The 24,815-nt window shown below is 48.5% G+C and overlaps 1 protein-coding gene across 7 annotated transcripts in view; it reads left to right on the top strand.

The window, feature by feature from the left end:
- Window positions 1-24,815, top strand: part of DZIP1L (DAZ interacting zinc finger protein 1 like) — a 41,749-nt gene that overhangs the window by 10,591 nt on the left and 6,343 nt on the right. For 6 of the 7 annotated variants that reach the window (XM_084752843.1, XM_084752841.1, XM_084752842.1 and 3 more), the window contains 13 exons: window positions 80-655; window positions 2,412-2,496; window positions 5,464-5,582; window positions 5,978-6,139; window positions 8,495-8,623; window positions 11,596-11,658; window positions 12,697-12,837; window positions 16,745-16,775; window positions 17,567-17,623; window positions 20,322-20,455; window positions 20,677-20,869; window positions 23,297-23,507; window positions 23,899-24,089. In XM_084752843.1, the coding sequence (XP_084608969.1) occupies window positions 155-655; window positions 2,412-2,496; window positions 5,464-5,582; window positions 5,978-6,139; window positions 8,495-8,623; window positions 11,596-11,658; window positions 12,697-12,837; window positions 16,745-16,775; window positions 17,567-17,623; window positions 20,322-20,455; window positions 20,677-20,869; window positions 23,297-23,507; window positions 23,899-24,089 (2,017 nt within the window). In that variant the 5' untranslated portion in view covers window positions 80-154. The remainder of the gene's footprint in view (window positions 1-79; window positions 656-2,411; window positions 2,497-5,463; window positions 5,583-5,977; window positions 6,140-8,494; window positions 8,624-11,595; window positions 11,659-12,696; window positions 12,838-16,744; window positions 16,776-17,566; window positions 17,624-20,321; window positions 20,456-20,676; window positions 20,870-23,296; window positions 23,508-23,898; window positions 24,090-24,815) is intronic. The other variant, XM_084752840.1, reaches the window with a different exon arrangement.

Below are 24,815 nucleotides of genomic sequence, written 5' to 3'. Positions count from 1 at the left end.
AAGGTTTTGCTGAGCGGGTATATGGAAGGTACACCCACCCACCTGAACTTTGTCTAACTTGGATTCTCCCATTTTCCAGGTCCTTTTTCAGCTCCTCGGTCAGTGGCCTTGGTGGCACTCTACCCCTGTGGTCAGCCCAGAGCCTCTCCTGCCCATGCAGTACCCGGCAGCTAGTGTTGAGGGCCTTAGTGGCCCGCTGTCCGGGGCCTACACCCTCCCCACCTTCAAGTTCCAGCCTCGCCGGGAAAGCATAGATTGGAGACGCATCAGCGCCGTGGACGTGGACCGTGTGGCTCGGGAGCTGGACGTGGCCACCCTGCAGGAGAACATTGCTGGTGTCACTTTCTGTAACCTGGACCGAGAGGTGTGCAACCACTGTAGGCAGCCCGTGGACCCCGTGCTGCTCAAGGTGCTACGCCTGGCCCAGCTCATCATTGAGTACCTGCTGCACTGCCAGGACTGCCTGAGTGCCAGCGTGGCGCAGCTGGAAACACGGCTGCAGGCCAGCCTGGGCCAGCAGCAGCGCGGCCAGCAGGAGCTGGGTCGCCAGGCCGATGAGCTCAAGGGTGTTCGGGAGGAGAGCCGGCGTCGGCGGAAGATGATCAGCACCCTGCAGCAGCTGCTTCTGCAGACAGGTGCCCACAGCTATCACACGGTGAGGGCTCTTTGCTGAGGGGAGCCTGGGCTTTGTTGTACACCTCAGGCACCGGGCCAGTTGAGTGGTACTGGACCACGAGACTATTGGACGCTGTTCCTAAGTTATGAGCAGATTTTAGAGACGGCACCGTGAGAGTCTGAGGATTCTTGTTGGGTTCCGTGCTATGTAAGTGTAGAGTGGGTGTGTGCGAGCCGAGTGTATAGGGTCTTGTATACAAGTACTCCTGTGCACGGGGAGATGCGTGTATAGTGTGTGACGGTTTGATTCTGTGCATGTGGGTGTGTTAAATGCGTCATGTGCAAGTGCTTGAAGAATTGTTGATGTCTCTGTGTGTAGAACATGTGTTGTATAACGTGCGCTTGTACTGACTTAACGCAAGGGACGCAGCCAAGAAGTAGAGTATAAAGATGTGTGTAGAGTGTGTGTCTTTGAGGGGGCAAAGGCTGTGTGTGTCTGCCTGTACAGACTGTGTGTGGGGATGTATGTGTGAATGAAGGATATGTATAGTATTATGCGCCTAAGGATGTGAGTATGTATAGGTTACTTGTTACAAGTCCTCAGGGCGGGCTGGGAAGGGAGCAGAGCCTGGAGAGACTCTCTGCCTCAGTTCCTTTGTCTTTTCTCAGCAGTAGGTATTCCACACAGCCAGGTGTAGCAGCTTCTGCAGCACAAAAGAACCTCCCAGCAGGTTCTGGCTGGCAGAAGGCTGCCTTTGCACTCCCTGAGTCACAGTCCTAAATTACGGCTCCAGACATCTCGTGGTATAAGATGGCTGCCCGACTTCATCCTTCAAGCCCATCATTCTGTACAGTAGGAACTGATAGGCTTTTTAAAGCCTTATTTTGTGGTTTTGCAGTGCTGGGGATCAAACTTAGGACGTTGTGCATGCTAGACAAGGGCTCTAACACTGAGCTACATCAGCCTGCCAGCACTTTTGGTTTATGTAGACCAGGGTGGCCTTGAACTCACAGAGATCTGCTTGTCTCTGCCTCCTGAACTTAGTTCTCCAATTAAAAGTATGTTGCCACCAGGATTAAAAAAAAATGTCACCACCTAGAAATTTCATGTACCATTTCTGCTTATATATAGTGACTAGAATTTAGTGACATGGTTACGTTCGGTTGTATGAGGGGCTGTGATGTATGGTGGTTATTTTCACTGGCCTCCAAGTCTACTAAAAACCAGGGCTGGAGAGATGGGTCAGAGGTTAAGAGCACTGTCTGCTCTTCCAAAGTTCCTGAGTTCAATTCCCAGCAACCACATGGTGGCTCACAACCATCTTTAGTGAGATCTACTAAAAACTGGGATTCCCTTTTTCCTTTTCCTTCCTTCTCTTTCTTTCTTTCTTTCTTTCTTTCTTCTTTTCTTCCTTCCCTTTTTTCTTTTTCTTGTTTTTCAAGGCAAGGTTTCTCTGTGTAACATCCCTGGCTGGCCTGGAACTCACTCTGTAGACCAGGCTGGCCCAGAGCTACAGACATCTGCTTGCCTCTGTCTTGAAGGGCTGGGATTAAAGGTGTGTGCCACCACTGCCTGGTGGCCCCGTTTTCTTTTCCTTCCCACATCCATCTGTCTGTCCTTATTCACATGGTGCTGGGAATTGAACCTAGGACCTCACACACTCCCAAACCCTTCAAATTCTTTTCATTTCTGAAGCAACCCATAAGGCCCTGTGGAGGCAGTTTCAATACAGGAAACTTCCATGCAGTCTGAGGGAATCTAATCTGCCACTTCGAATTGCTTCTCCTCTGTGTAGTGCCATTTATGTGACAAGACGTTCATGAATGCCACCTTTCTCCGCGGCCACATCCAGCGCAGGCATGCAGGCGTGGCGGAAGTCGGTGAGTCCAGGCAGCATCTGGGACCTGCTGGGCTAGGGTTTGGTGAGTGGGGCACACTCACAGGAACCTGCTGTTAGGGTCTCTTAGAGAGGCGGCCACCTGGAGCCCTGTGCGGTCTTGTCTGTATGGGGAACAAGATGGCCAGACAGGTAAGTTTAGTTGCAGCTGATCCTTCCCACAGTAGGACAGTAGTCAGCACTTTGCCTCTGAATTTTTGTGCCCTTCACTGTGCGTGGAACAGGCCGTGGCTCGATGGGCCTTTAACTTCCCTGCCTGGTCTGCAGCTCTCTGAGGCTGGCTGTGGGCATAAATGGGGCAGGTGAGCAGTCAGACCAGTTCTTTGACTGTTCTGTGTACCGTAGCTTATCACGACTTTATCACTTTATTTAATTATACCATTCCGAATTCCAAAATGAGGAGCCAAGGCTTCTTTCTCTCCTCGTAAACTTATATGTCCTTTTTGAGCGCAACAGACATACCTGTATAAGAAAATAACCACATACTGTAAATATAAAGTGTTCATTAAGGAAAACATCATTATTTTCCATCACTGTAATTCTCTGGGGGCGGGGGGAAGAGTTTTAGAGTTGAGAATGTAGCTCAGTAGTGTAAAACTTGCTTGTAAGCAATAAAGTTCTAGGTTCATACCTTAGAGACACACACACACACACACACACACACACACACACCCTTAAAACAGTATCATTTAACTATGCACTTATTATATATCTCTTCACAGTTCTATATTGGGGATTATTAAGGAAAAACAGTCTATGTCTTAAATTCTGGTTTCTTAGTTTTTTGTAAAAACATGTCTTTGATATGGGATATAGGTATTGATATGGATATGATAATGATGTATAGGTAAAGGAAAATAAAAACAATGGACGTTATCACTGGCAGCTATTTTGATGTATTGTGTGCATATATTTACAAGCATATAAAAAGCACTTTGACTCTGGCTCCAGAGTATACCACAGTTCTGCCCGTTTTTATTTTTACATTTTTTTTTTTTTAGAGTTAGTTATCACTTGCTTAGTGTAGCTAAGGCTAGTCTTGATTTCCTGGATCTCCTGCCTCCGCTTCCTGGGTACCGGGATTGCACGTGTATGCTCCCAAGCCTGTCTTGTGCAGTGATGGGGATCAGAAGCCACGGCTCTGCGTCCCAGGCAGGACTCTGCCACCTCTAAGCCATCTTTGAAAACATGGTTTCATGTTGTAACCATCAGTTCCTTTCCCATTATCCTACAGAATACTCCAAACTGTCCCTACCTGTGTAGCACAGGATGTGCACGGAAGTCACATTCTCATGTGTAAATCTTAGCGCATGTCTTTTAGTGTTTTAATAGAAGGAGAGGGAAATGTGTGTTTTTTTTTCTATTTTAAGATTTATTTTTATTGGGGCTGGAGAGATGGCTCAGTGGTTAAGAGCACTGCCTGCTCTTCGAAAGGACCCAGGGTTCAATTCCCAGCACCCACATGGCAACTCACAACTGTCTGTAACTCCAATATCTGACACCCTCACACCAATGCACTTAAATTAAAAATATTTTTAAAGAATATTTATTTTTATTTATGTGTATGTTTCTGTATGTATATGCCGTGTGTGTGTGTGTGTGTGTGTGTGTGTGTGTGTGTGTGTGTGTGCCTACAGAGGCCACAGGAGGGTGTCAGATCTTCCTCCACGGCTGGAGTTACAGGCAGTTTTGAACCACACGACATAGATGTTGGGAACTGAGCTCAGGTTTTCTGGAAAGAACAGCAAGTGCTCCTAATCACTGAGCCATCTCTCCAGCACCGGGAAATGTGTTTTTAAGGTATTTTTCGCTGCATTGGTGTTAATGACTTTTTATTTTGAGGCGACTTGGTTGTCCGAGGTCAGCTCTTCTAGTCCATACTTAACCTCATACAACTTTACTAAACCAAAATAATTCTCCATTCCTAAATTTCTCGTTCCGCTTGTCTGGTAGCACAGACCTTTAATTCCAGCCACATAGGAGGCTAAATCAAGAGAATTGAGAGTTTAAGGCTACCCTGGGCAACTTACAAAAGCCTGTCTTACAATGTTAAGGGGCGGGGGTGCGGGTGAAGATGTAAGCCCTTGGCTAGAATGCAGAGCCTACTTCAAAGAAAAGGCTGATTTTTTTGTTTTTATTTATTTATTTTAAATCTTTTATTATTTATTTATTTATTTATTTATTTTTGGTTTTTTTGAGACAGGGTTTCTCTCGTACTCCTGGCTGGCTGTTCTAGACTCGCTTTGTAGACCAGGCTGGCCTCAAAGTCATGGAAGTCTTCCTGCCTCCGCCTCCTGAATGCTAGGATTAAAGGGGTGTGCCCCCACGCCTGGCCTATTTATTTTAAATCTTTTAAAAAAGATTTATTTTATGTATATGAATGATTTGTCTGCATATTCCTGGTTCCTGTAGAGGCCAGAAGAGGGCATCAGAGCCCCCTGGAACTGGCGCTACAGACAGTTGTGAGCTACCATGTGGATGCTGGGAGTCGAACCTGGGTCCTCTGGAAGAGAAGCCAGTGCTGTTAGCCGCTGAGCCATCTGTCCAGTCCCAAGGTTGATTTTTAATAAGATACTCAGTAATAACCGTTTGGAAGTCACAAAATGTACTTTTATATTTCAGTTTTTGTTACTCTAATAGTTGCGTGTCCATCTGTCATTACTGCCTAACTACTTTAGAGTACAGCCACCAGTGGCTCACGTTTATGGAACTGCCATGCCAGCCACTGTGCTAAGCGCGTTGTGTTGTCACATCTTATTCTCGCGCTGTACCATCCTAGTCGACTGCTAGTCTATTCCTGTTTTTATCAGTGTGAGGAGCCAGAGGGACGGGGAAGTGGGGGATATGCTCTTTGTCCCTGGCCAGTGACCTATTCTGGGAGAGCGTCTCAGATTGCAGAGGGGGAAATGGCCCACGGTAGCCTTTTCACCTCTCCTTGTGTGGACCCCAGGAAAGCAGAAGCAGGAGCCGCCGCTGGGGGACGTGCTGGAAGAGCTTCGGGCCAAGCTCAAGTGGACCCAAGGGGAGCTGGAAGCCCAGAGGGAGGCCGAGCGGCAGCGGCAGGTCCAGGTTAGTGTGCGGGGGCGGAGGGGTTGGGGGGTAGGGGGGTGGGGGGTCCGTGGGTGAGTGGGGTGGGGTGAGTAGGTGGGGGAGACACGACACGACTCAGGGTGTTGTGGCCAGCCATGTGCAAGACTCCCACAGGGCTCAAACTTACACTGGTTTCCCGGAGCCGGAAGTTAGAGAGGGCCACCTTCTTCAATATGGAACATGGTTGTACTTCGTCTGGAAAGGACCGCTCCGAGTCTGAACCACAGGGGCGGAGGCTGGGGTGTTCTTCCGGTCCTCGTAGCCTTATGATGCATGTATAGGGAGGCCTTAGCGGGCCCTCAGCAAAGGTTTTGTTAACAGTGTGGAAGTAACGAATATATTGTTGCTTTTTTTTTTTTTAATTTTTTTGGTAGGAATTAGAGATGACTCGTCAGAGAGAAATGGAAGCTAAGAAAAAGTTTGATGAATGGAAGGAAAAAGAAAGGAGCAAGCTTTATGGGGAAATAGACAAGTTGAAACAATTATTTTGGGATGAATTTAAAACGGTTGCCAACCAGAACTCTACATTGGAAGAGGTACCTGACGCAAGAGGCTTTTCAAAGTTATTTTGTTGAAAACCTGTTTATTTGTCCTTAAAAATTAGTCTTGTGTATATGCATGCATGCATGTGTGCATGTGTGTGTGTGTGTGTGTGTGCATGCATGCATTTGCAGATGAGCCTACCCATGCACACATATGTAGGGACCAGAGGTAGACATAAGATGTCTTCTACCATCTTTCTGTACCTTAGTTCTATTTTAGACTTATTTTTATTTGAGTGTGTATGTGTGTGTGTATGTGTGTGTGTGTGTGTGTATGTGTGTATGTATGTATGTACATGTATTCGCACTTATGTGTGGGTACATGCGGAAGTCAGACAAGGCCATCAGATTCCCTGGAACTGGGACTTACAGGCTGTTGTGAGCTGCCTCATGTGGGTGCTGAGAAATGAACTTGGGTCCTCTGTAATAGCAGCAAGTGCTCTTAACCCGCTGAGCCATCTTTCCAAACCTCCCACCTCAGGTTATTTATTTATTTGTTTGTTTTTTGAGACAAAGTCTCTGCATTGCCCCGGAACTCAGTATGTAGCCGAGGCTAGCTTCAAGCTCACAGAGATTACCTGCCTCTATCTTCTGAGGACTGGCATTGAATCCCCCACGTTAGTTTTTGAGCCATGGACTCTTACTGACCAGAGCACTGACCAAGCATTTTGACTTGACTGGCTGGCCAGTGAGCCCTTAGGGTCAGCCTGTCTCCAGCTCTACTCCCTGTGCTGGGGTTTTCAATAGGTGCTAGCGATGGAACCCAGGTTCTTTTTGATTTGATTTGTTTTGTTTTGTTTTGTTTTTGAGTCAAGGCCTCACTATGTAGCTCTGGCTGTCCTGGAACTCAGCTATGCTGAAACATCAGGCTTGCCTCTGTCTCCCAAGCGCTGGCATTAAAAGCAGCCACCACTATCTCTGACTCGGCTTCTTATGTGTGCATAACAAGCCCTTTGCCCAGGGAGGCCTCCTCACACTCTCAGAATTCATGACTTCGTCTGCACTGGTTGTACTTGTGTTGCTGTTGTTGGGGCTGACACGGTGTAAGGTTGGGCAGCAGAGGCCAGCGCCCAGGGAAAGCCACACTGCTCTGTCACACACTTTCTGTGTGATCTTGGGTGGGTTAGTTTACTTCCCTGTGCCTTAGTTTCTTTTGGGTACAACAGATTTGTAACAACTTTATTTTTTTTGTTTTTGTTTTTTGGTTTTCTTTTTGGTTTTTCAAGACAGGGTAACAACTTTAAATTAGCACATAATGTTGTACTTAACACTATCTGGCGTTTAGTTAGAATCCTCTAGAACCTTAACTTTATTTCTACAAAGTGTTCTCATCACTGGCAAGAAATGTGGTAGAACATAAATTGATCTATTTTTCTCCCGACTTATATATGGTGAATCCTGGCTATATGGCAGATACTCTAGTGGTGTCTGAGGTAGTTGCACATAATAGGCAACATTTATTGGATGTACTTACTGTTCCCTGCCTCTGTGCAGAACACTGCTTTTGTTGTTGTTGTTTATTTGGTCTTTGTTTTTTTTTTTTTTTTTTAAAGACAGGGTCTCTGTCACCTTGCTGGCCTGGAACTTGCTTTGTAAACCAGGTTAGCCTTAAGAGGTCCTGGTCCTGCTTAAGCAGTGCATGAGGAAACTTACCAAGAAGAGCACCAAGTTAAATTCCGGCTCGGAGCTTCTTAAAGCTGTAATAGGGTCTATCTCTTCTGTGTAGGAACAGACATGGGCTTTGTTAGAATAACATGGGTAGGCAGGTGGAAAGGAGTCTGTCTTTGACCCACTTGTGCCTACCTTCTTTTCACAGTAGTTCAAGAGTCACTAGGTGTAAGTGACATAGCTCTGAACACCTGTGCCAAACAACAACAACAACAGCAACAAAACCGCAGCTGTTTCTGGTGACAGTCTGTGTGTGTGTGTGTGTGTGTGTGTGTGTGTGTGTGTGTGTGTGTCGGTGTGTCTGTGTAAGAGGCAGGAATTGTCAGGGCACAGCTTGGAGAGCCAGTGTTTCCCACATGGGCCCTAAGTGTGGCTCTCTTCAGCTTATTCCAGACCTGGGAAGAAACTGGCTAGCAGTTGGGCAAGCTCAGGGTTTGGGAATAGCAGAATTTCACTGGAAAAATGCGTTTTTTTCCATGGGTGTTTATAGGGGTGAGCCTCTGGAGATCCCCTAGGGAGAGGACTGCTGGTTTGTGTGGACATTTGTAGGCACAGAGTGGCAAACGGGGGAGGCTCTTGATTGTAGTGAGGTTCAGTCTTCTGGTTCTGTACTGGGGTAAGGTGTAAAGCCAGTATCGTGTCTCGGACTCCATTTAATGAACTGTTTATTGGGTTTTTCAGAAGCTGAAGGCGCTACAGTCCCACAGTATGACTGAGTCCCACCTTGGGTCTCTGCGGGATGAGGAGTCCGAGGAGCGACTCAAGCAGGCCCAGGAGCTCCAGGCCCTCCGAGAGAAGATGGAGGCACAGGTGAGCTGATGGCCGCTCCATGCCCTTCTCTCCAGAAGAAGCCGAGAATCCAGCTGCCCGCCTGAGGCGTCCGTTTTGCCTTGTGGATTTGGTGAGGTTGAGAGACCCAAAGCACTATGTTTTCAGGCCTTGTTCAGTATGAAAGCCCAGAGTAAGGGTCTCAGGAGAGGCTGCTGCTGTGTTTAACCCTAATGTTTACCTGATATGTACAAATACGTGTGAACACAGGTGGATCCTTTGACATCTTTGTCCCAACCTTTGTTCTAACACACTTGAAAGCAATTCAGAAAGTGTGACAGTGTCCTGGGATTTAAAGATATTGGTGACAAATCTATGGTGTGGCAGTGAACACTTAGCTGTCAGCTCGGATTTAAGACAAACAAACAAACAAACAAACAAGCACAAGACCACTTGCCAGTTCCTGTGCTGTGCAGGCTCCCATCAGGCCATCGCTATGAGGTCACTGAATGCAGCTGGGGAGATTTGTACTCAGTCTGCTCTGGCTACCACTGGGGGGCCTGACTCAGGCATGGGTATCCCTGGCCCCAGCAAGAGCTGCCCTCAGCCCTGCAGCCCAACCATGGGCTTCTGTCCATGTCAGCTTTCCATGCTGGCTAGGAAAGAGCCAGAAGTCTTACTGCAGAAAGCTGCTGAAGCTGCTGCACAGTGGCCCAGTTTGCTTTTCATTGCCATGTTAATCGCCCTACTGAGAGCACCTTAGGGAGGAGAGAGCATCTTAGGGAGGACGGGGTTATTTGGCGGGAACCCGAGGAGGCGGGAACTGAATTAAGGCCGAATAGGAACACTGCTTACTGGCTTGCTCTTCTCAAGGCTTGCTCTAGGACCCCAGGGATGACTCCGCCTACAGTGGGCTGGGTCCATCCACGTCACTCAGCAATTAAGGGAATGCCCCACAGCCTTGCCTACAGGGGTCGTTTGGTGGGGACATTTTCTTTCTTTCTTTTTTTTTCTTTAAAGATTTATTTATTTATTTATTATTATACAGTGTTCTGCCTCCATGTACACCTGCCCACTAGAAGAGGGCATCAGATCACATTATAGATGGTTGTGAGCCACCATGTGGTTGCTGGGAATTGAACTCAGGACCTTTGGAAGAGCAGGCAGCACTCCTAACCTCTGAGCCATCTCTCCAGCCCCCAGGGACATTTTCTTATTGAAGTTCCTTCTAGCTTGTAGATAAACAAACAAAAACAAAACGCAAAAAATTATTCCACACAGATGGTTCATAGATTTTTTTTTTTACATCATTAAAAAGTCATTGTCTTGGGACAATGGCTTAGTCAGTGCTTGTCATACAAGCATGAAGACCTTAGTAAACCAATCAATCTAAAGATCCTCAGTGCTCACATAACAGCCAGGAACAGCAGAGCTGGGGGACAGAGATAGGCAGAGTCCTAGGGCTTTCAGCTCACGGCTCAGTCAGCTTGGCTAATTGGTTTAGCCAGAGACCCTGTCTAAAAAAAGATGACTCAGTGGTTAAGAGCACTGTCTGCTTTCCCAAAGGACCTGGGTTCAATTCCCAGCACCCACATGGCAGCTCACAACTGTCTGTAACTCCAGTTCCAAGGGATCTGACTCCCTTATACCAATGCACATAAAAAGAAAAAGAAAAAAAAAAGGTGGAGAGTGACATCTGAACTCCACATACATGCAAGCGTGTAAACACACACACTGCCTTTCTTTTCCTATGAACTTGAACTCTGTTCATATTCTTTGTTCTCTATTTCTGTAGTCTCTCCTCCCCCCCCCCCCCCCCCACTTTTTGAGACAAGGTCTCATGTAGCCTAGGCTGGCCTCTACTGCCTGTGTGTCTGAGAAGGACCTTAACCTTGAAGTTCTGACTCTCTGGCTTCTGCTTTCAATTGTTGGAGTTACAGCCGTGAGCCACTTAAACTTGGCACTTTTTTTTGTCTCTTTTTTTCTTCTTCTTCTACTTCTATCATTGTTGCTTTTCTTTCTGATTTTTGAGTTTGTATAACATGTGGAAATTAATCCATCCTTTTGCTATTCTAGTTGTGGCTGTTTTTTTCTCCATCTTCTATTGGCCTTTCAACTTCACTTTATTATTGTCTGCCCATAAGAAAAGTAAAGCTTCTTTGGTATCAAACAGTCAGCCTTTTTAAATGTCATTTTAATAGCTGGGCATGATAGAGCATGCCTTTAATCACAGCACTCCGGAGTCAAAGGTAGGTGGATCTTCTTGAGTTCGAGGCCAGTCTGGAGTCCAGGACAGACAGGGCTATTACACAGAGAAACACTGTCTCAAAAAAAAAAAAACCCAAACCTGTCATTTTAATTTTTACTTATGTGTACGTTTGTGGCTCTGCGTATATGCACACATGTGTGAGGGCGTGCAGCTAGAAGAAGGTGTTGGATTTTCTCCTGGAGTTGGAGTTACAGGCGTTTGCAGGCCACCTGATACAGGTGCTGGGAACTGAACTCAGGTCCTCTGCAAGAGCAGCAAGCTCTCTTCACTGCTGGACATCCCTTTAGCCTCTTAGTCTGTCCGCTATTGCTGTACCCACTCTGAGGTTTAAAAAAAAATATTCCTGTGTGTGTGTGTTTTTTTTTTTTTGAGTGAGTCTATGGCCTCAATTATTATTGCTAATTATTATTATTATAATTATTTTTACTGTCTTTAGTATTATGTGTAATTATCTAGCCTGTCTACAGCTTGTTTTGGTTTAAAATAAGCATCCAAGTTTTTATTTTTATTTTTCTGATCAGGTAGCCATTTAGTTGAACACCAGTCAATAATCCACGCCTCCATCCTCTCTTTTACACTAAGTTTCTATTTACCCCCTCCCCTACAATTGTCTTAGGTTCTCTATTCTGTTCCACTAGTATTTCTGTCTAACCAGGAGCCGGTACTTTTTACTCTTCATAGTTTTATAGTTTATATTTATTACTACCTAGGGGGCTCCATTTGACAAGCTTTTATCCTTTTTCAGAAAACAGAGTGGAAGAGAAAAATGAAGGCACTGAACGAAGAGCGGGCAGCTGAGAGGAGAGAGGTAGCTCTTGTTTTGGAGCATGAGAGTTTGGTTTCCCATGGCCTCTCCCTCTCCAGCATCCTCCCCTCCCCCCTGCCCCCCCCCCCCCCCCAGTTCCCCTCCCATTCTCTACCTGGAGCTGGTTATCAGGTATTTTGTTGCTGATACTGTTCATGGCTGCCAGCCCCCTTTAAAATAGAAATGGGGGTCATCTGCCTATCCTGCAGATTCCTTAGCCAGGAGCAGGTGTCCCCAGCCATGCTCTGAATCCCACGCATCTTGCACTAAGTGGTACCCGCTTCGGGCCCTCTTGTGCTATAAGCCTCAGATGAGTTATCAGTCATATCATGCATGGAGTCTTTGAAAAACCTCCACCTCCAGGGAGAACCAGGTGGGTGAATCAGACCATAGTGATATTTCAGAGGGAGCCCGTGAGGGGGCTCGCACACTGAGTCCAGAGAACAGAGAGCAGCAGACCTCAGGATAAAGACATGCTTCTGTGTAGATGCCCATGAGAGGAGGCAAGTTAAAGAGGAAGTTGGTTAAATTTCTCGGGGTCTGCTGGCCCACGGCCCAGAAGATGCCATGGCTCACGGCAGAGCGTGACCCCTGGGGGACACTTGCGCTCATTGCATTGTAGGGTTACCCAGCCCCCATGTGATGGCTTTGTCTTATTTATATTCTTTAGAGTTTCTTTATGTTATCTCTGCGCTTACATTAAAGGTGGCAGAGTAACCCATTTTCTTCACTTGTTTTTATCTGAAAATGAATTTGATGATTTTCGAGTGGCCTTTTTTTACTTGACTGTCCTCAGTGGGTGACTACATCTGACAGAGAGCATTCTTCCATGAACCTAGAGGCCTGAATACCATTTTCTCTTCGCTGGCACAGCTAAAAAATGTACCTAAACCAGAAGGCAGCTAGAACTGTCAGAAAGCCACCTGCACAGTTTTAAATCCCAGGCTTGCCTCAGGCGAGGCCCGCCACAAGCATTTGGCTATAGGGACCTCCTGGCTCCCTAACAGACATCTTACTGACCAACCTTCCTGTGCCCACCAGCTGCAGGAGGAGAATGACAGGCTCCATGCCACCCTGTCCGAGGATCAGAAGAAGGCAGCTGCGCAGTCTCAACGTCATATCAACGCCCTCCGGGCCCAGCTCCAAGAACAAGCCAGGCTTATCTCGTCCCAGGAGGAGATGGTAGGTCCGCCTTTTTCCTAGTCAGGGCCGGCAGGTGCCAGGCGTCTTTTCTGTGAGGATGGCTTTCGGCAGGTGCCAGGCATCTTTTCTGTGAGGATGGCTTTGGATCCTCCGGGGTTCATGCTGATGGTAGCAGAAGGCTCCTGAAGGGGAAAAAAAAAGAGGGTCCGGAAGGTAAAAGGCTGTGGCCGCCTCACTCTAGGCTGGAGCATTATGTCATGCAAGGGGCCAGTGACAAATAGCTCATTCTACCACCAGAAACCACACAGGATGCTTGGTCCCAGGCTGGCACTTTGCACGTTACGTCATTTAAACCTCAAACTGCCCTTCAAGATAGGCACCACTCTCTCCCCTTCAGTGCAGTGGCTCCCAGCCTTCCTACTGCTGAGAGACCCTTTATTATAGTTCCTCAGGCTGTGGCGACCCTCCAAACAAAATTATCTCATTGCTACTTCCTAACTGTAATTTTGCTACTGTTAGGATTCATAATGTAAATATATAATATAGAGCCAGCACCAGGAATGGCTTCTGATGGGGCTTTTTTGTTTTGTTTTGTTTTTGTTTTTGTTTTTTGTTTTTTTGAGACAGGGTTTCTCTGTGTAGCCTTGGCTGTCCTGGACTCACTTTGTAGACCAAGCTGGCCTCGAACTCACAATGATCTGCCAGCCTCTGCCCCCCGAGTGCTGGGATTAAAGGCGTGCGCTACCGCTCCTGGTTCTCTGATGGGGCTTTCTAATGAGCCAGTGAGATAGAAGTTGCTGGATCTCTGAGAGCCTCCTAAAGCTGGGTGCTGTGTCTCCTTACCTGTTCTTAGGAATTCTCCCGCACCCCCAGCTTGTACTCAGCTCCCCATTGGACGCCCAGGTCTGTGGGAGAGCTACTCCCTCTGAGTGCCAGCCAGGGCCTCAGGTTCCTCTTTTCCACATAGCCCTGGCATTATTGTCACTGACCAGGACCTCTTGTTAGTTACACTTTTCTGTTTCCTAGCCACATTCTTTCAGTCACTGTGTCCGCCTGTCATGTGACAGAACTTTTCCCGGGAGACTCATTACGCAATTTACTCACCCCAGATAGGGGAATCCATGACACACTAAAGTACAGATGCCACCAAAGTCCATGTTGATGAACCAAGTAGTTTTACTGGGGTTACTTACAGGACCAGAAATGACTCATACCGCCAAAACCAACCCTAGCTGACCACTAGGTGACCCTAGGTGACCACTCACGAAGGCTGGGATCGTGAAGCACACTTCACAACCTTCAGGCAGCTCAACAGGCTGGAGAGGGACCCTTCTAAGGGATTCAGTTGGTCCAGACATCTTCTGGGCAGCTCAGGAGTTTCTGCTCCTTGTAGGCATCTGGCTTGGTCTCAAGAGTCTTTGCAGCTCAGCTTGTCTGAGATCTTTCTTTGAAACTCAGCTTCCTGACTCTCAGTTTTTATTCCTAATTCTGGCCAGGAGGGGCCTAGCGAATCTGGTCAGTTTCAGGGACTTCCTGAAGCCCTTTGAGTTGTTTATGTTCCTGCTTTAAGGAGTTTACTGCAGGGTGGAATATTGCAGTCTGGAGGAAGCATTCTGACAACACTATCCTTGTCCCCTGCTCCCTGCAAACGCTGGCCCCTTCTCTGCTGTAAGCCACCTCTGATCCGCTCTGGAGGCATGTCTTTAGAACCACTGTCTGGGGCTGGAGAGATGGCTCAGTGGCTAAAAGCGCCGCCTGCTCTTCCAGAGGTCCTGAGTTCGATTCCCAGCAACCACATGGTGGCTCACAACCATCCATAATGTTATCTGATACCCTCTTCTGCAGATAAAGCACTCATATACAATAAATAAATCTTAAAAAAAAAAATAGAACCACTGTCTGTAAGTGGAACCTGTTGGCTCAAGTTAACAGAATAAACAATAGCAGTTTATGTTGATCCAATACCCAAAGAGGCAACAGTTGCTGCCTGTGGTTAGCACCACATCCCTGCCACTGGGAACCCAGACTCTTGATTTCACTTTTACATTCAGCTACCATAGTTACAAGATGATAATGTCACAGCCCTAACCATTACAATCGTATTTGATGGCCGAAGTTGGTGAAAAGGCCCCTGGCTCAAACATTTTAAAAAGAAGTATTTAGTTCATGTGTGTGTGTGTGAGCATGTGTGCACTACAGCACACATGTGGTGCTCAGAGGGCAACTCTGTGGAATCCATTCTTCCTCCTACCTTTATGTGGATTCGAGAATCTAAGTGTCTTTATCCACGGAGCCATCTCACCAGCCCAAGACTTTGGCGATATGTGATTGGTCAAAGCTGTGTCAGTGAGCAAATAGAACTTTAAGGAAACTGGGTGTACTTGGCTGGTTATGTGTGCCAACTTTGACACAGCTAGAGTCATCAAAGAGGAAGGAGCCTCAGTTGAAGAAGGGCCCCCGTGAGATCCAGCTGTAAGGCATTTTCTCAATTAGTGATCAGTGGGGGAGGGCCCAGCCCACGGTGGGTGGAGCCATTCCTGGGCCGGTGGGCCTGGCTGAAAACCAGTAAGCAGCACCACTCCGCAGTCTCTGCATCAGCTCCTGCCTCCAGGTTCCAGCTCTGCTTGCGTTCTTGTCCCGACTTTCTCCAGTGATGGACTATGATCTGGAAGTGTAAGGCAAATAAACCCTTTCCTCCCCAGCTTGCTTTTTTTGATCATGGTGTTTCCTCACAGCAATAGAACCTCTAATTGAGACACTGGGAAAGAGCATTTTTTTAAAGCGGTCTTCAGTTAAAAAACAAAAAACCAAAAAAACAAAAAAGGTTTTCTTTTGTGTGAGTGGACGTTCTACCTGCATACATGTATTGTACCTCGTGTGTGCCTGGTGTCCTTGGAGATTGGAAGACCAGAGGCTGCTGGGAACTGAATCTGGGTCCTCTGCAAGAGCAGCAAGTGCTCTTAACTGGCTCCTTCATCTCTCCTGCCCCACACAGTTTGTTTTATAGTCACTGCAGTATAGAGAGGCAAGGAGAGACACTTGGGGATCAATACTGGATGAGAACCAGCCCATGACGCAGCAAGTGACAAGACCCCACCCTGAAGCAGAAGAGAGCATGCACCATGTAGTTAAATGGTGTTCCACAGCCCAAGGCAGGGGATCATGGGAGTCTGCGAATAAAAGGGAACCAGGACTTGAGTCTTTTGCATCTCTGTCTTCTTCAGGTGTTTCTTTTATTCAGAAGCTGTCTTATCTCTCATTGGCTCCACGTGGCAAGACAGACAGATCAAGAAAACCAAAAACACTTGCCTATTAACAACTCTTGACCCTTTGCTAGTCCAGAACGCTTCATCCCAACATGGACGGACTGCCATAACTGTCATCTGAGGTCATATTGACCACGTTGGGCTGCCCAGTCGGCAACCTGTGAAGGAGAGGAAGGAAACGGCCTTTGTTAGGAAAGGGGTGTTGAGCAGATTAGTGGGTGCCTGGGCCAGCCCTCCAGGCAGGGACGCTGTCTGGCCTCTGCTCTGATGAGTCCTCAGCTCAGGTGTTTGCACCGCTGGCTACAATCCCTCCCTTTTAATCCCTCCCTTTTTCTGCCTGTCTTATATCAATTTTATCTCCATACCAACTGTACCCCTGTCCCACTCTGCCTCCAAGGGCCCCTGCCCTGAAGGAACAGTCCTCTGAAGACAGTCTTTCTGGTCTCCTGTCCCCAAGAAAGCTGAGCAGGGCTGCCAGCTGCTACTCTTTCTTGGTGCGATGTCTTTGCACAGATGCACGGTGGGAGATGAAGTGTGCACGGGGCCGGGTGGTAAGCCCCTCGTGGGTGACATGACAGCAGTGCTATCCTGTCTTCCTGGGTCTGGGCTGATCTGCTCAGAGCTGAGTCACTACAATGTCCTCAGCTGGCTGTAACCTGCTCTATCCCACCTTTTTGCAGATCCAGACTTTGTCCCTCAGGAAGGTGGAGGGTAAGTCTACAGTGGGTGCTTAGTGGGGGCTGTCAGTCTTTGAGGTTGTTTTAGGCTCTTTCCCTTCCATCACCCAGGTGGTTTATGGGTAGAAGACTGGCGACAGCTGTCCGTGAGATGCGCTTGACAGCTGTCTGTGAGACACACATTCTGGTGTCAGAATGTCAAACTGAGCAAGGAAGAGGACTTATTGGGGGCGGGGAGAGTGTGGGGGGGGAGAGGGTGGGTGGATATTTGTGCTGCAAGCTTTCCGCCAACTGTCGGAGATTTCATGGCCAGTTTCCTTTTTCTCTAGTGGGAGGGAAGGAGTGAGGGTCATGGGCATGGCGTTGATGAAGCTGAGCCCTTACAGAGTCTTTCTAATTCACCACGTCTGGGCATGCCATTAGCAACGACTGTGTGCCCTGCCAAGTCCTTCAGGGGCATCACCTCATCACGTGATTTAATGAGGGTGGGGATTATTACTCTGTTCTCCACATAAGAAAACTGACGCTGAGTGAGGGTCAGGGACTTGTCAGCTCTTGCACAGCTATTGGGGGCAGGGCTGGGATGTGAACCTGACCTTCCTGCCTCCAGGGTCTGCATTTGTGACCTTTTTCCATCCTACCCCTCTGGTAAAGATGAATCTGTGGAGGGGTGGCCCTTAGAGACCAGCTTTCACCGAGGGGTTCTTAATTACGCCTTTCTTTGAGTTGGGGGGGGTGGGGTGGGGTGGGGTGGGGTGGGGTGGGTGTGAGAGGGTCGAGTGGGCTTCAGGGTTCTGGTGCCACTAATTGTTCCTGTCTTCTCAGAAGTCCAAGAGATGCCAAAGGCTGTGGACACAGAAGAGGAATCTTCTTCTGAAGAAGGTGGGCCAATTTCTTCCCCAGGGGCTCCCCCCCCATTTTTTAGTTTCTCTTTAACTGTTATCTAGACACATGAAGCTGTGGTGGAAGGAATGAAGAGAACAAGATAGATATTTCTGTAGCACCTTGTATGCACCGGGTATCTTGTTTAAAGTTACTAACGTTCGTCTGCAGGGTCACCAAGTCACAAGGCTACTGGTGGCAGAGCCAGTGCCTGCCCCACCTAGAGCGATAGAGAACTCACTGTGCTGGCTTTCAAATGGTCCCCGCTGCTCTCTTCTCCATGTGAATGAGCTGTAGGTAGATCACGGAGGACCGGAAGTAACAAGACCGTCAGGTGGCCTGAACCAAATTCTCCACATCATAGACAGGGAGAGATTGAGGTGGCTGAGTGAGTCCCCATGGCTATGGTGGACCTGTCACTTGCTTGCCATGCTGAGGTGTGTGTGTGTCTGTTCATGTCCCAGGCTGTCAGGGAGCATCGTGGTTTGGAAACCCATTAGAAATGCACATCTCAGACCGAGGGAAGTAGACTTTGGGAGTGGGGGTGGGGACAGTAGCGAGCAGTCTGTCTCATGCACTTTGCTGTGCGTTCTGACTCTTCCCCCAAATGACTGTGAAACTTTCTGTGCATTGAGACCCACCCAGAGAACTTGCAACCGTGTGGAGGGCGGGGCTACCCCCACACCCTGCAGACCCTGTGGAGGTGGGTTCCGGATCTTAGTGGCATTGAAAGCTTTTCAGGCAGTTCCAGTGGGTAGCCGTGGTCAAGATGCATGCCTCAGGGTATGTTGATTGAGAGGGACCTGAGGAGGGTGGCTTGGTCAGCTCTTGGCCAGACACAGATTGCAGGGCCCCGCCTGCAAAATTGCTGGTATGGAGTGGAAACTCAGAATTCCCTTAGTGGGGGATGATGTTTGGAAGCAGAGCCAGGCGGCTTTAAGATAAAAACTAAGGTCTGTGACTCATTATCACTAATTTTGATGTAATTAGCCTGGGTGGCTTTAATGTGTAGCCAGCTTGAGAGCCACCGTGTCTGCCCAGCAGGTCCCTGGGGGAGACAGGACGGGCTTTCCCATGTCCTTAGCACCCAGCACTCTTCTGCCCACACTTGCTGTGGAATGCTGTCCTCTAGGCACGACATGGACTCTTGGATACTTGGTTAGCTGTGATTTATCACACGAGACCTGCTCAACAGAGAGCTCTTTAACTTTCAGACACCCTGCCCCTCCCTGAAGAGTCCTGAGTGGTTAGGAGTAGCTGGGAGGAGGGAGACCTTTTTTTAGTGGTGTAGCTACCAGTAAGTTGCCCATCCTCTGATAAGTTACCCCTCTTTAACTATTGGCTCACCAAGGTAGGCTTGGGTGGCATTGTGTCTTTCGTTGGTCATCTCAGCTATACTGAAGTGACAGACACTTGTCCATGTTTCCTGGGAAAATCAATAGAGCAACTATTTGTGTAGTAAATGATAAATGAATCAAAATGCTTAGGGCATAGGAATCCCCTACAGCAGTGGTTCTCAACCTGTGGGTCTTGACCCCTTGAGGGGAGGGCGGGGCTGAGGGTGGGGCTGAGTGACCCTTTCACTCAGGGGTTGCATATCAGACATCCTGCATATCAGATATTTACATTACAATTCATAACAATAGTAAAATAGCAGTTATGAAGTAGCAATGAAAGTAATTTTATACTTGGGGTTCACCACAACACTTGGAACTGCATTAAAGGATTGCAGCATTAGGAAGTGTGAGAACCATTGCTCGGCAGGCTCTGAAGGGCACTCCTGGAGGACCCTCCTGTTGTCCTGGACTGGCCCTCTGTAGCAGTTAGCTCTTGTAACTGCTTGTTTTCCTACTCCAAGGATCAGTATCTCTCTCTCTTTTTTTAAAAAAGATAATTTATTTATTATTATGTACAGTGTTCTGCCTGCATGTACCCCTGCAGGCCAGAAGAGGGCACCAGATCTCATTATAGATGGTTGTGAGCCACCATGTGGTTGCTGGGAATTGAACTCAGGACCTCTGGAAGAGGTCCTCTTAACCTCTGAGCCATCTCTCCAGCCCAAGGATCAGCATCTCTTAAAGTGCAGTATATGACTTAACCTTTATCAGAATCGTCTGTGCGCGGGAAGATGTAGATTCCAGGACTCTTCCTAGATACGTGGGAGGGGCTGACTTGGGAGGGGCAGGCGCGTGCAGTTTTAGCTCAAGTAATTCCAGTAAGTACTACACAGTAGGAGGGAAGACAGCGGCCTGGAGAGGAAACTTGAAGGGTTGATCTTGTCTGCCCTTTAATTGGGATAGGAGCGGAACCAGATTCAGTGGTAGGAGAGCTCAGTGGTAGGAGAGGCTCTCAGATGGAGGTCTGGCTGAGATGGGAGCTGGTCTGGGATCAGAGACCAGAGTGGAGCCCAGGGAACAAGTTGCTTTCGGGGCTTAATTCCAGTTCTAAAAGCAATGGGTTGTCCTGCCTCAAGACCAAGCCCAGACCCGGGAGGTCTAGACTGCCAGGAGTTGGGAATGTGGGTGGCGAGTCCGAGACAGTGACACCCAGAAAGAAAAATGTCTCGTCCTCTGGCCCAGGGGTGGACATGTGGCAGTGGTCTGCTCTGAACTCCCTGTGGAGATGAGAGTACCCCAGGGCTCTGGGGATGGCCGTCTCGGGCGGGAGCGCTGACCTTGCCTACTGTGTCTTGCTGCAGAGCCGGAGGGCTCCCGTGATGAGCAGCAGAAGGTGTTAGCAGCTCTGAGGAACAACCCGACTTGGCTGAAGCAGTTCCGGCCCATCCTGGAGGACACGCTGGAAGAGAAGCTGGAAGGCCTGGGGATAAAGAGGGTCAGTTCCTGGGGCGCCACCATTGGGCTAGTCATTTGTGATAGAGCCCCCAGACCCTGAATTCTCACACTTTCCACAATACACGAGGCTCACCCTCTCTGTTCCTACTTCACTAGCATCACTGGTCCCCATGCCTCCGGTCACAATGCCTCCCTGTCAGCAGCTCTAGGGAAAGCCGGAGGGAGCCTGTGTATGCCAAGGTGAACCCCTGTCTCCTCTAGGACACAAAGGGAATTTCAGCTCAGACTCTGCGACACCTGGACTCCCTGCTGCGAACCCAGCGAGAGCAGACAGCCCGAAGCTTCCGTGAATTTCTGAGACTGAGGGAAAAACTCCATAAGGAGGTGACCAGTAAGGTGAAGAAGAGATGGGAGAGCACAGCTGTGGTGTCCCAGCCAGATGGCCAGCCTGCAGGTGAGCCCAGGGCAGGCCAGGCCTTGAGAGCGCGACCCGAGGAGAGGGTTCCACTCTGCCTGAGGCAGAGCAAGCTACCCTTCCTGCTATTGGGGTATTTTTCTGAAGAGCCGAGCGAGCGTGTGAGCTCCTCGAAGGTGAGGAGGCAGAGGCCTTCTGTTGGAGAAACAGAGTGAGAGGGTGGGGGTGGGTTGAGACTCTTGTGGAGGCTTTCCTGGTGGAGGATTAAAGATACCCAGGTTCCTCCATGTTATTTCCTCCCTCGTGTGGACATGCGTGGCTAGAAGGATGCTCCTCCTGTCTCCATGTCCAGCAGATCAGAGCTGAGCTCTTCCTGCAAATAGTTCGCCAAGCGTGGCTTGCACATCTCTGGGGACATTAGAGATGATTTTAGTTGGTACATGGGCCAACTATTTTATAACTTATTCTTTTCCTTTAATTAAGTTGGCAAAAATATTCCTAGCCTAGCAATCATGTGAGTAATCGAATTATCTCTTGTGTAAGTATTAAGCAGGTATTTTAGGTTAAAAAGCGCTGTTACTGGCTTGGTGTGGTGACTGACGCACGCCTTTAATCCCAGCATTCGGGAGGCAGAGGCAGGTGGATTGCTGTGAGTTTGAGGCCAGCCTGGTCTACAAAGCGAGTCCAGGACAGCCAAGGCTACACAGAGAGACCCTGTCTCAAAAAACCAAAAAACCAAACCAACCAATCAAACAAACAAAAAAAGCGGCGTTACTTAATGTTCAGGCAGCATCTGTTAAAGAGATAGCAGGGCAGGCAGTAGGAGAATGTGGTAAAAATTATGTTATTATCTGAGAAGCTCCAGCCTCGGTCAACGTTCTGCCCTTAAAGTTTTTAAAGAAAGGACAGTTCTTGGTCTTGCAGACATCTCTGACAGACATGGCTTTCCTGCTTGGATCTAGACTTACAGTCCTTCACTCATGGCCCTACACTTAGTACCGAGCAGAGCCTGCTTTGCCTTACTTTGTGCCAGAACCTGCCCTTGTCACATGAGAAAATGAGAATGGGGAGATGTGATCCAGCCAGACACAGGAGTGAGTGCCAGACACTCGGGGGAGGCCGGGAAGCAATAGAAATGGGCTCAGAGTTCTGGCCTTTAGGAGAAAGGAAGCTGTCTTCCTTCCCTGAGGTACCATCTGTCATCAGAAGGCCAAGAGACAGCCTCTCCTTTCCCCGTCGCCCCTCCCCTAGCTTTGGGGGTTCAAGTCACTGACTGTGAGATGAGAGATGTATTTTCACGACACTTTGCAAGCCTTTCCTCACCGTCCTGGCTCCTTATCTTCACACTCCCCGCAAGCCCTGTGCCGGTGCTCACCTCTGCCTACGTAGAGTCTAAGGGGTTCACAACATACGGGTCGTGACACCTTTGTGTGTGTGTCGGGGGGGTCAGTCGACTTTCCCAGGGGTCCCATATCAGATGTCTTCGTATCAGATATTTTCATCATGATTCATAACAGGAGCGAAATTATAGTTATGAAGTTGAAATGAAATAATTTTATGGTTGGGGGGGCGTCACCACAACATGAGGAACTGTAGTGAGGGGGTGCAGGATCAGGAAGGTTCAGAACCGCTGGTTTAGACCACGCCTCTTTGCGTGGGAGCTTGCTGCGGGAAGCTTGGGAGGCCATGGCAGGTGGATGGCCAGGTTTGACCTGTCACTTTGCATCGTGGAGAGCAAGGCAAGTTACTTCATAGCTCAGAGTCTCTGTAAAGCAGGAGAGTGACGCTGCCTGAAGATGTGTGGGTGTCATACCGATACATACAGAGAGCTTCGCTCAGTGTCTGGTACACAGCAGCTGTCAGTTGTCGGTTCCTCTCCAAAGACATTTTTGACCTTGGGCAAACACTTCCGGATGAATTCAGTACCTATAATGTAAGTTTCATGGAAAGCACTTACTCTAGTTCACTGTGATGCACTTTCTCTCCAGTTCTCTCTCCATGAATAAGCATTGCTGGGCTCCCTGTCCCCTAATGGGTCCGGATGCAATGTGGAAAACAGAGGAGTGGAATCTGATTGTCTCCCTTGGGCACAACAGCCTTGGGTTGTGAGTTGAAAGGTCCTGGCAGCTCTTGATAGTTATGTAGTCCTGCAGCGACCTCTGGTGGTAGTGGCATGTTCCTGCAAGGCCTCTCGAATTGGAGGTTGTGAGTGGTCACCCTTGTGAGCAAAGTCAGCCTGGGTCCTCAGACTGGCTGGCTTCCCTGGTCTTCTATGATAGTGTAATGCTGAGACACTGAATATTCTTCCATTCTCTGATGAAACTGGATTTTTGTCTTAGCAGAGAGACTCGTGATGTGGGGCTACTGTCAAATGTGGCTTGATCATTGGTGTGAGGCTTTTTTTCTACATTATTTTGGTGCCCAGCACTGGCACGTTCTACAAGTCATTCCTTTCTGTGTTTCTAGTCAAAAGGATCACACTGGCTACGAGGGAGGCCCGGCCAAAGACCAGGACCCTGAATATGCCACCGCCATCCAAGCCAGCAGAACCTTCTACGGCAACTCCTCAGAGCCACAGCAGCCATGGCCCTGGCCTCACCCAGGTGTCCACCCCTATTCCACGCCCCCGAGTGCATGGACCCTCCAGTACCCCTGTCTCCCCTGGGCCCGGGCTGAGGTGAGCTTTAGACTTTGGCCTCTTGTAGCATCTGAAGTGGTGACCTCTGGCCTCAGAGAGCCTGTCCTAGACCCTTAGAGAGCTTTGCATTCTGGGGGAGGGACAGGGACAGACATGGATATAGGAAGTGCCTCGGGTAGTGTTCAACATGAGCTTCTGAGAAGAGACTGGGAATCCTTCACTTCCGGTCCAGGCGGACCTTTCCTCCCCATCCCGTCTCCCCCTCCAACCCAGGGCTGCTGTGGAAGGTGGAGCCTCAGGCATTCCCAGCTTTATGCTCTGCCTGAAAGAGGAGCCGAGTGGAGCTGGCTCTGGGCAAACCAAAAAGGCAGAGTCTTAGCTTTAAACTTTTTTTCTTTCTGGCTCATGTTCCCTTCATTTCGTCTCGCAGCAGCACCCCGCCTTTCAGCTCTGAAGAGGAGCCAGAGGGAGACATTGTGCAGCGTGTGTCTCTTCAGCCCCCCAAAGTTCCTTCTAGGTCAGCACCCCAGCCGAAGGACAGCTGGAGCTGGTCTGATTCTGAGACCTCAGAGGAGAGTGGCCAGCCCTCTGGCAAGGGCTCGGGTGGGCTGGCTTCCTCAGGTGAGTCCTTCTCCAGACCTAGTTTCTGTGTGCCCTGGAATGCGCTTTCTTTCTTTCTTTCTTTCTTTCTTTCTTTCTTTCTTTCTTCCTTCCTTCCTTCCTTCCTTCTTCCTTTTTTTTTTTTTTTTTTTTTTTTTTTTTTTGGTTTTTCAAGATAGGGTTCCTCTGTGGAGACCTGGCTGTCCTGGACTTGCTTTGTAGACCAGGCTGGCCTTGGCCTTGAACTCAGAGATCTGCCTCCTGAGTGCTGGGATTAGAGGTGTGCGTGCGCCACCTCGCCTGGCTGAATGGGGCTTTCTGATTGGTACTTTTTCATTGGCTCAGACATGCCAGGAGGAAGTTAGACTTGGGCGGGGAATATTTTGTCCCCTGTTTTTGCCATTGAGCTTTCTAAATGTGGGAAGTTAGGGGAGCACCGTCACCTCTTCTGTGTCCCGTGTTCTTAACAGTAGAGTGGACCGTCTAAGGTGTCAGCTCCCGTTTGGGAGCCTATGGGACAAATAACGGGCAGAAGTAACTGGACGTCTGGAGTAAGTCTCAGCCAGCAACAGCCTTTGGGCCACAGCAGCGCTTTATCTGTGTAGGGAAGTAACTATTCTTTGATGGTCTCTTCAGAGACAGGCAGGGATGCAAGTGGTTGTTGTTGAAAAGGGCTTTGTAGCAATTATTATTATTATTATTATTATTATTATTATTATTATTATTATTATTATTATTTGTGTGAGG

Source organism: Acomys minous, assembly GCF_964271855.1.
Source record: "Acomys minous genome assembly, chromosome: 13".
NCBI classification, from domain to species: Eukaryota; Metazoa; Chordata; class Mammalia; order Rodentia; family Muridae; genus Acomys; species Acomys minous.
This window is presented reverse-complemented; position numbering and strand designations above follow the sequence as displayed.